This window comes from Ctenopharyngodon idella, chromosome 24, assembly GCF_019924925.1.
Source record: "Ctenopharyngodon idella isolate HZGC_01 chromosome 24, HZGC01, whole genome shotgun sequence".
Lineage (NCBI taxonomy): Eukaryota > Metazoa > Chordata > Actinopteri > Cypriniformes > Xenocyprididae > Ctenopharyngodon > Ctenopharyngodon idella.
This window is the reverse complement of record NC_067243.1, coordinates 11632883-11644070: the sequence shown is the minus strand read 5'-3', so window position 1 is coordinate 11644070 and position 11188 is coordinate 11632883. Positions and strand designations below refer to the sequence as shown.

At 37.5% G+C, this 11188-nt stretch overlaps 1 protein-coding gene across 3 annotated transcripts in view; it reads right to left on the bottom strand.

Annotated features, from left to right (window-relative positions):
* The window catches only part of ntrk3a (neurotrophic tyrosine kinase, receptor, type 3a), a 221842-nt gene that overhangs the window by 37835 nt on the left and 172819 nt on the right, over window positions 1-11188 (bottom strand). For all 3 annotated transcript variants that reach the window (XR_007928346.1, XM_051884524.1, XM_051884523.1), the window contains exon 12: window positions 10839-11027. Coding sequence is in view for 2 of the 3 variants with exons in the window: in XM_051884524.1 (XP_051740484.1) it covers window positions 10839-11027 (189 nt within the window). In the remaining variant the exon portion in view is untranslated. The remainder of the gene's footprint in view (window positions 1-10838; window positions 11028-11188) is intronic.

Genomic DNA, 11188 nt, shown 5'->3' with positions numbered 1-11188 from the left:
TAAGATGAAAGACACTGGGCTGAAGTCCCCCTTAAGAAGGTCTAGAATTGCCTTTGAAGTAACATTAACGAACTAAACTAAATTCAACATTCATCATGTTTGACAAACACAACTGCAGCCAACTGGATCCAGAACTGAGAACGTCATTACTGATGCAACTTAACACATCTGAAAGCCTCAAACTCTCCCAGTCTGCGTAAACATTTCATGCTATGATGACTGGTGCCCGAATGGAAGAGATTAAGACATAGATGGATGAGAGGAAGGGGGCATGACATCTGGAGATGGGGTAGAGCGCTCGGATTCAAGTCAATCTTTTGATATTGATTGCATCTGGGGCAAATTCATTTCCAGCATATGATCTGAGAGCAGAGAGCGGCGATTGCTCGCCGGTGGGATATGGGAGGGTGCGAGGAGGTACCGTCCTATCAATTACCCTGAAGTGTGGGGCTTTTAAACAGAGATCCCGATGCTGCCTTAGATGGCCCTAATCATTGTATCCTTCTCTTTGATGATTTGGCATTTGGCTCTGGGTGGGATATTGTTACGGCTTCCTGGCTCCAAGAAAAGAGCGTGAGGGAAGGGATGAAGGGAGGCACAAGGGAGGGAGGGAAGAAGGAAGAAGATGAAAAGTGAGTGAGAGTGCAGACTGGGAGGACCGTGATGACCTCATACAGAGGACCTGGCGACTCGCGTCTCATTCAGACATGGCTACAAAGATCTCATCTGTCATAGTTTGTCTGATCATTAAGCGATTTAAAACTCAGCTGCCTTCGATATCTCCCGCCAGCCTTCAGGATGAAGAGCTTTCTGACAGGTGGTACAGACGGCAAAGCTTAAACGGCATTTTGCTCGACAGCACAAATTCAATAAACACATTGTGAGCTCTGTGGAGAACAAATAGGTGTCTTTTGGTTATCACAGATTAGCCGTGTTTGAACAACGCTGGAGATGCAGTGCAAATTGGTTTCTGAGGGCTTCCCGTTTTCAGGTGATGCATCGGTCTTAAAATGACAGTTAAAAAAAGTCTGCAACTCATACAAGTACAGAAAAATAAAATCTCAAGTCAAACCGTGTTTGGAAGAGTGACAATGGACTCCAGTAAAAATTACGGATGGCAATCAAACAAAAAATTATAATAAGTTACATAATATTAAACTTAAATTACAAAAAAGTGTCTTTGAAAGCCGTTATTTTTTTGGGGTAACACTTTACAATAAGGTTCCATTTGTTAACATAAGTTAACGATATTAGTTAACATGAACTAACAATGAAAAACACTTCTAAAGCATTTATTAATCTTAGTTAATGGTAATTTCCTATATAAATAAACATGAATAAAATCACAAGATATATCTTCATATTATTAAGGGCTGTCCTCGACTAAAGATTTTTCTGGTCGTTTGAAGCGATAGTCGACTAATCGCACGCTTATTAATAAACCATATAAATCATAATAAAGAGCCTTTAATGCCTACATAGCTTAATCAGCATTCAAGCTCACGCATAAAGCTTACCTCGGCATACCAGCAGAATGTGTTGGGGAAAAACAGAGGAGATTGCTTTAACATTTTAATAATTAATTGATAAACTATTGTTTTCTGTGCTTCCACTGCAGTGATGAAGTCAATGATGCTGACTCGTCATCTCCGCAGTAGTGGATGCGCCTATATGCACGTTTCATATGGATTACATAACCTGAGAATATTTGTTTTCCACTTGAATTGGTTAATTTAAATGTAGACATTTCAATTTCTATAGATATATTTTTCATGTCTGTAAGGCAAGTTGAGTTTTGGTTCTTTTTTTTTTTGGCGTGCTCAAGTTCACAGCGAGAGACGGCAGAAAGCGTACCCTGTTTGCTTTCATTATTTTACAAAAGCACAACATTTTGTTGTTTTTGTGAGTGCACACAAATAAAAGTAGACTCTTCACAGATTCAAAAGATGCATTAATCTTATCTGTATGACCAAAAATGACAAAGTATTGTAAGTGCAAGTGATCGCACCGGCGCTTCATGTTAGCTGTCATGCAGTAAGCGCGTTACTATTCAGCTTCCACACTCCGCACAAACACTTAAATAGCCCACATTTTTCAAGGTTAACGTTAAAGCGAGCGGCCATGTAAAGTTGCTACTACTTACATGTTTCAGGTGATAAGCCATATTTGAGGTCGATGAATGATAGGCGAGCATTTGGATGTCCTGCCCGATGTACTGTAATTACCACATAGACCAGATGTTAACGATCTGTCCATCACAGACTGCATGACTTCGCCACTTCCTGTGGATTTTTTTCCCCCCTTTGACTAAGCGACTAATAAAATTTTGGTCGACTAAGCCTCTTCTCATCGATTTTAATACTAGTTTTATTTTTTAAGAGGGTTATTACTTGTCAATTTAGTGTTATTTAAAAAATAGTACATACATAAAATATGTATAATAAATTAAAGCTGTATTAAAACTGTGTAAACATTGAAAATAAAGATATAAACCTAATACCACATGCAGTCTTAAATACATGTATTAGCGCATAAAACGCAAATATCAGATTCCATCTGGATGATTCAGGCTTGCCATAACTACAGTACTGTCATTTAAAACAGCCCAGGGAAGCAGTTAAAAAGATAAAACTTGAGGCCTCTCCAAACATCATGCAAAATGATTACCCTTGACTCAAATAAAAGAGCCTAGCGCACTGGAAATCTGTTCCTTCAACGCTCGCATTCCATCATTCCCGCTGCACAGTGCTCTCCCATTACCAAACAGGCTCTCCGTTAATGTCCTGCAAGAAATCTAAAGCTATCATCTAATACAAACTGACAGATGATAAAAATACTGATTCATTAAAACGCCAGCACCGGAGCGCCAGGAGGCAGAGCCAGGGCTGAAGAAATAATAGGACCTCGGGCAGATATGTATCTGTCATTAGGCCAGCAGAACAGTCCAGAGTCGCACCCCCTTCAACGCTACCTAATAAGGATTAATTTCCTGCAGGTGGTTACACCTGTAGCTAATGGGAGAAGGCCGACCACAAGGTGCGCACCATCAGCAAGCTTATTGTCAGCCAAAGCTCCCCCATGGTTCACCGGAGAAGGTCATCAGTCTTTTAGATGGGTTTGATTCTTTCAAGAGGGGAACGTCAGAAAGGAAAATATTAATTAAGTGCTGTGATTTAAAAGCCATTTGACATGCAAGATTTAGAGAGCCCCTTTAACTCGTGTTAAATATCAGTGAGCTAAAATGAAAAGTTGTGATATGGCAGTAAGCATAATGTGATTTACTCATGCAGGACATTTACCAAGATCAACACCAATTTCAATCAACCAATTAGATTTTAGGACTAGGTTTTGGGTTTATACTGCATATGGGTCATTGACGAATAAGGTTTTTAAAAGTGTAAAAAAAACATAATGGAGATATAATTCATTTTGAAGTTTTATTAAGTGTTAACAATGAGATTATGTGGTTTTTATAATCAATTAACACTGCTTTTGTCATTTTTTACAAGATGGACAAAATTTGTCACCAAAAAAGTCATTTGGTTTAACCGAATGACACTTTTGGTTATACCGAATGACGATATTTTCAAACAATGCTAACAGGCTGATATCTAGCTAGCTAGCAAAAGGACAATCAAATATTTTATATTTAGTACAAGTTTTTAAAATATTACAACATTTTCCATGTTTTATAGCGGTTGTACCGAATGACCTGATGTTTCGGGACATGCGTATGAGCAAGTGAATTTTTTAAATAGTTAAAAGAGAGTTAGTTACTTTGCTTCACAACCATGTGGTCCTTTGCAGGTGTCTGAATGATGTCACATCCTGTCACATGATATTGACCGCATGACTTGATCCAAAATGGTCCCTTTATATTGGTTACTCCGAATGACATCAATGAAATTCATTTTTCCGGACATTCTTTCTCCAAACAAAGCAACGACTTCTACACATAATTTTAATACCATTTTGCACTATATTGATATATAATGTTATAAAATCATGGCAGAATAAAAAATACATACATTTATTACATTTTAAGATATTTTAATCACAAATGAAATGGCTGTATTGGTCTTTGGACGGTTAAACCGAATGACCTTTTGACACTTCAAAATCTTTAAAATACCTTTATATGTAGCAAAATATAATTAAACCTTTTGGATTCAATAAAAGAACAAAAGTATTAATTTCTTTAAAAAAGAAAAGTACTGAAACAAAATTTTTAGAATGATAGTGAATATATATTGAGATATTGAATTATTTTTATTATTTTTTTCTATTGGCTTCCATTGTATGGATAAAACAGTTGAAACTTTCTTCAAAATATCTTCTTCTTCTTAAACAGACATCTACCGTGAAGACTTTTTCAGATCATAAAAGTGAAATCTATTTACAGCTATATCCTGATTCACCATGCCCAAGAAATACGACTGTATTCATCTCTATAAACAGCATTTGTTGCATCCTCAGAGCTGTTATTGAATCTATTGCTATAATGCATCATGATATTTCCACTGTTACAACACAGGATTGCTTCCAAGATAGACACTATTCTTTGTCCACCATGATTTATAATTCTATAAAGGTAAACCTCTGCCTCCAGAGGTAAAGGAGCCCGAAGTTTATCATGCTTTTTTCGTGTTTGGAGCACAAAAGCAGAGAAAATAAGGACATATCTTTCAGTGCATTGTGTTTGTATTGAAGTTGCTTGAAGTAAATAAGTTTCTCAAAGGCCCTCAAGAGTGCCGTTTTAGTCAGGTACTTTGGCAATTTCAGACTGAAATGGTTTCTTTCTGAACTTCTTTCATGGAAACAAGTGGAAAAAATTGTTTCTGGTATACCTCACTTATGTCACTTTGGTAGTAACATCACAGTGGTACTGGTTTAACACAGTTTTGCACTTGCTGGCTGAGGTCAACACTTAACTAGATGTTGCTCGACATTTTTGACTAAATGGTTGGAGATAAATGTCCCACTCTGCCGATCTATGCTTGAGGGCTTCCTTCTGGGCTGACAGGGCTGAAATATGCATCCCAGTAAAATGAGATGGAGCGCAATTGGGGTATGAATTCCTTGACGTTTTTTTTTTTTTTTTCCTGCAGTTTTGTAGGTAATTCCGGCTGTTCTTACATTCAGATCCAAGTGATTGCATGAGAAAATAACAAAGTGGCTCCTGCTAAACAACTAAGCTCTACTTTTTGGTTTTCCCTCAAAAACATGATCATTTGATATGGAAGCGAAACCATTGGTGGGGATTTACTGCAAAAAAATAGTTTTGTATGCAATCAGCTGAGATGAAATAACAAGCAAAATCAGTTTACGCAAAATTAGTCCTCACAGAACTTCGCTTTGAACCTCTCTGCACCAAAACGACGGCAGCAAATGGTCTGTAACTCCTTATAGCACTCTTCCTCGCTTATCTAGCCAGGAGACATAAGAGAAAGATCGTCTTCTTTAATGCTGTTTGAAAGAAAGGTGCTCTGTCAAAACAGATAAGGCTGTTCTTTTCTCTTTCCCTTGGTTTCAGACAATAAAAGAAATCCTTTATCATAAAAAAGACTAAAAAGATGAATGAAAAACATATATCCTTTAGCCCTTAAATGTTCCATCCCATATACCAAAATTTTATATGCCGTTTAATGTATTTTAAATGTTACAATGTACAAAAAGATGGATGGACAGACGGACATTTAGATAGATAGATAGATAGATAGATAGATAGATTTGTGACTTGTGACAAAAATGCTGCTAGCTATAGACTATATTCTTTAGTACTTGAAGTTTGTATTTTCAAATGTGCTGTGAAATTCTGTGGGGTCCTTTAATGGGTAATTGGGGTGGAATGAGTTCACTACTAAAATGCCAGAAGGTTCAGGGTTGAAGTCTAGAGAGAGATGATTACAGGGAAGAGGCTTGGGTAATTGACGGCCATTGAACAAAGGGTTCACTGCTTTCACAGAGTTTGGCCAACATTGCTACAGGCCTTGCATTTAGCTAGCCTGTAATAATGAAGCTGTGTGTCTTTGTATGTACTGTAGCCAATATATCCATCTCAATACTTTTATAGCCCTGTTGACCTGACAAGTAGTCAAATGGTGTCACTGTAGTGAGAGTTTAACCTAGAGCAAATTTAGTCTGGTACTGCTGAGTACTTTGTATGAAAACATATGTGGATCTTCCTTTAAGTTTAATATATTAAACTTTCAATATAAAACAAGCTAAATATAAGCTTAATAATACTAATACTAATTTACTAATAATACTAATTTACCAACTTTCCAATGACATCAACTAAACAACTTTTTATGAATTTCTTTGGTCGTTCATTTACACGGCAACAATGTTTTGGGGGCATGAAAATGCAAAATTTTAAAAAAGGGTTTCAAAGTAAAAGTTCTTGAAAACGATCCCATTATTGTCTCTGTGTAAACTGCAAAAATGCGAATTTGTGAAAACTGTACTGTATTACACGTTTGGTCTATAGCCGCGTAGTTTCTTTACAAAGTGACATCGCCACCTACTGGCCTGGCGGCATAATACAGTTTTTCGTTTTTAGTAGTTTTCGCAGATCCATGTGAATGGGGATCCTTTTGAAACGTTGTCATCTGTACATGAAAAAACTTTTCTGTTTTTAGTACATCGTTGTGTAAAAGTACCCTCAGGCAAAGGCCACACAAAACTACACAAACATATGAAGTTATTCCTTTAAATTTTAAAGGTGTAGCTTGATGTCTGACAAAAGACATTCATTAATAATGACTCGTGCTTGCATGAAGTCACTCTACTATTCTAAACTCTTAGTTCCGGCTCATTGCAGCCCCTTGCGTGTGAAAACGAAGAGGTACTGGAAATAAAAATAAAAAATGGGGGAATCTTATGCTATTAATCTATTACATTGCACATTCTCAAAACCCTTGCTGTAAACATCCACAAACACAAGCCTGGCAGATTATAAATCAGTCATTCTGCTATTAAAGATTCATGCAGTTCATAAAGCATAACTCTGGGTGTTTATATACATATGTTTTTCCACACTTAATATGATATTTCTGGCTTACTGGGTTAGCCTGTGTGTCGAATGGAGTATCTTTCAAGAGGGGTTTAGAGAATCAGGGCCACTCATTATTTTAAGAACCATCTGCTACAGTATTCGAGGTATAGACTACAGAAGGATCTATTTCCTCTTCTACTCGACAATCTCCTGTAGCTGCGTTTGAACTTGAAATCTTTTGGTTATCAGCCCAGCTTTATAACCACTACGCCACCACAACAAAACATTCAGAAGAGGGAATGAATCTAATTAAATGAAACATTTCATGGTCTACCAACTAAGCTGCACTGGATCCAAAGTCATCATCCACAGCTCGTGATACCTCATTCCCTCCACGTCCTCCACTCTCCAAGTACAAAATGACAAATCAAGCAGCTTTACAACCCATCCATGTGCTTCTCAATAGCCACCAGGCACTGTTTGATTGTGTATCAGCTTCATGGAGCAGCGGATATTGGCTTTGTTTGCCTACGGCTTTGTCGTTTTTCATCTGTGTCCCTCTATTTTTTCTTTTTTTTTTCTTTTGGTATCTGAGTTCACTGAAATGTGAACAATTAGGATCCCCGGAAAGACTAATAAACAACTTTGACAAATTGCCAGTGCTCAAAGTAGAATGAATATACAAAATTAAATAAATAAATCCATCCATACATCCATTTTCCAATCCGCTTGTCCCATGTTAATAAATATATATATATATATATATATATATATATATATGTATGAAAAGTATAGAGAATAAAAGATTCAGAATTCGGACACGATATTGACACCTCATGCAATCAGCTGCGTTGTTATTGCTTCGGCTCAGATGAATTAAATTAATCTTCTTGGTTGCCTCCAGGTGCTTCAAAAGCTATATCCTGCATGAGTTGCATATCTCTGCCCACAAACAAATCAAATTTATTTGATTACGAGGCAACAAAGCAGCACAATATGACTTATGATATTCCATTGCTTTTTGGGGTTCAAAACAGGCTGGAAAATCAGAATTGCATCTTTAGAGGACAATAAAATTAAGCTGATTTAACAAAGCTTGCTTAGTTCGGGATTGTCTCCACATTGGAGATAAAATGGGCAAATCAGAAACACACAGTGCCCGGAAACACAAGGTAGCGTCATTTTTCCCCCCTGCACGCCAGTGAGAATCCAATTTTGGCTTGATTTGGAAGTCATGGAACAGCTCATAGGAAGTACAGAGAGAATAGAAAAGAGAGAAAGGATGCATTGAGGGAATACAGTCTGCCAACTCCGGAATAATGTAAAATCCTAAAGACAGATAATTCACAGATTAGTCCGGATCAAGGCCGTGTGGAAGAGAAAACCCATCGGCGCCCCTAAAGGACTAGTGTGAATCCTTTTCTCAGGTGGAAATCAGAAGGGTTGCCAATTGTGCAAGATATTAAAATTACCATATGAATATAGAGACTTTTTCATTCTGGTTAAAGCAGATTAAATTAAAATCTATTCGGAAACTAATCATCAAAGTTCATAGTAAAAAATGTTATTGATACAGTAGCTATATTTTTCAAATGAGCACTATATAGTTCAAAATACTCAAAACATTCACATCCTTTATGTGGTTGAAAGCCCTTTGAGAGCTCACACAAATTCTTCTTAAATGTAAAGTTATCGCCTCAACTTCACACCCTCGTTTCCTACTTCACCTTTTCTTTCTCAAGCATACATATGCTTTTGTCTAGAATTCAATCTGTAAGGCACATGAGGGAATTTTCAGGCAACCTAAATTTAAACCCAAGTTCAATTTACTCTGGAAATATGACAGTACAGTAGGTGCACTAAAATATGATGAGTCTTGCTAAAGGGGGCAGCAGATTTACGCACTCCCTGAGCACACTGTAAAAATTTAGGCAAGGACAGAAACACCACAAATCACAGTCAATGTCGCTGCCACTCACTGTAATAAGTGCGCTTTCATAAGCTTTTAAAATGGCAGCAGTCTTCAGACTTTAATTGAATCAGTTCTGTTTGGAACGGTACTCAAGGGGGCAATGAAGAGCACGGGAATGTCTGCCACCTTCTGTGTGGAACAAAGTCGGATTACGAAAAATAGCTGTTGGCGGGCAGCAGGAATGGCAATTGTGAGAATGCAGTGTAAAATATATATTCAAATTTTAAAAACAGAAATTACAATGATCCATGATTGAATTGATTCATGATTCAATTCAAGACTCATCAATTTACTGATTCACTAATGAATTGATTCACTGATTCTTTCAGCATAAAGCCCGTTCACTCCACTGTTGCCGCGGGTTGTTTTTCATGTCCACGGGTTGAAGCGACCACAAATGACATGATATTTAGCCCTGGAATGTAAATTTTACCAGGGGAACCCCGCCAAAAACACAGATTTTACCCCCTAGAACGGGGGACCCCCCTGAAATGCAATTGGGCTAGTTTTGGGCTAGTTTTGAGCAGCAGTTGGGCGGGTTTTGTTGTGAAAACCTGGCAACCCTGGTTCACACCAAGAACGTTAACTATAATGATAAAGATAAAGATATTGTTTTAAAAACTGTTCTAATTTTAAAAGAACAGCACAACTATAACGATAACGTTGGAATCACTTTCAAAAAATTTTTTCCAGCTGATGAACAATAAAAACATTGACAACCGATCAGAATCCATCAACTTTAAAGAGCTCAAGCATTTAAAACGGCAGACGACAAAACTTCTACATGCGCTTATGATAAACAAAGTTATCGCACATTGGTGTGGGCGCTAATATAGTTATGGCAGCGGCAGCAGTTAGATGCTATTTACACTAAGTGAAAATAGCATATTTTCTTAACAATACATGATATTTACACTAATTGCAAATAGAAATAGATGCTATTTACACTAAGTGCAAATAGCTGTAGATGCTTTTTACACTAAGTGACAACAGCAGCATTTTCTTAGCGATATGCTATTTACACTCGGTGTGCTATTTACACTACTTACACCATGTAAAAGTATCAGTTCTTTTCAATAAGAGTAAATAGTAATTAGATGTTATCTATACTTTATATTGGGAGATACTATTTGCACCTCAGAATTTTTGTACATTAACAGGATGCAATAATATAGAGTGTTAATAATTATATTTATTAAAATTATTAAATGGATGCTAATAAAAACCCTCCCTACACCTTCCCCTAACCAAAAAATACTTTTAATATTATTAAACACTTGTTCGCAGTTTATTTCCACTTTTAGAACATTATTTTCATTTTTATTGAAAATAAATGCGAGTTTGGCAAAAGGCGGATTCGAACCCGTGTCGATCGTGTTAAAAGCCAGGTTTGCGAGTCTTACTCACTACTGCTGCGCCACTGAAGATGTTGAGTTCCGTGAGTCTTTTTTAAAACTTGAGTGGCCCAACCAGACACTGGCAGGTGGAGCACGTGTAAATAGCGTTTGCCAACAAGGGACACTCCATACGGTTATTGTTATAGTTGAGAATGGTGTGAACAGATCTTAACAGAACACAATAACAATTCTTGCTTAAAAAGTCGAACACGACAAAATGAATGACTTGCGGTTCAGTAAGTGAATCTGAATAATTCAGTTTGATCTGAACTGGCTCACAAGACTGTTCGGGAATCAAACTACACTGCTTGTACTGCATGTATAGTCTTTTTAAATAAAGCATACTCAAGAAACAGAACTGCAAATCAAAAAACTGGAAATATTTTTAGCATTAAAAAAAACAACAACTTGGTGCCCAATTGGTACTCGCAAGTACTCACAAAAAATGTAATGGTGCCTATTTGGTACTCACAAGTGGTGGGCTTGTTGCAGTTGTGCCCGTGCCGGAAATACTGTGGGTTCTCGATCACTGGGATACGGGTCATTCCGATCACCACGGCGTCTGGCCCAGCGTCCAGGGTACACGGGGTTATGATGCCGTGATTGACGTGATGGAGGGGGCTGGCAGAGTCTTCTTCACCGCTGATCACAGCCACGGGTCCTGCAGAGAGAAAAAGAGAGCCATCACACAAAATGACATTGGTTGCTTAATGGGAAATGAATGCAGCGTAATACGTCTGAGAGGGAAAAGCGGGCAGGCTCATTTGTCAGAATAAACGTTATCTCTTAGAGCGGTGACTGGCCTCTGAGCTCTTCTCTGTC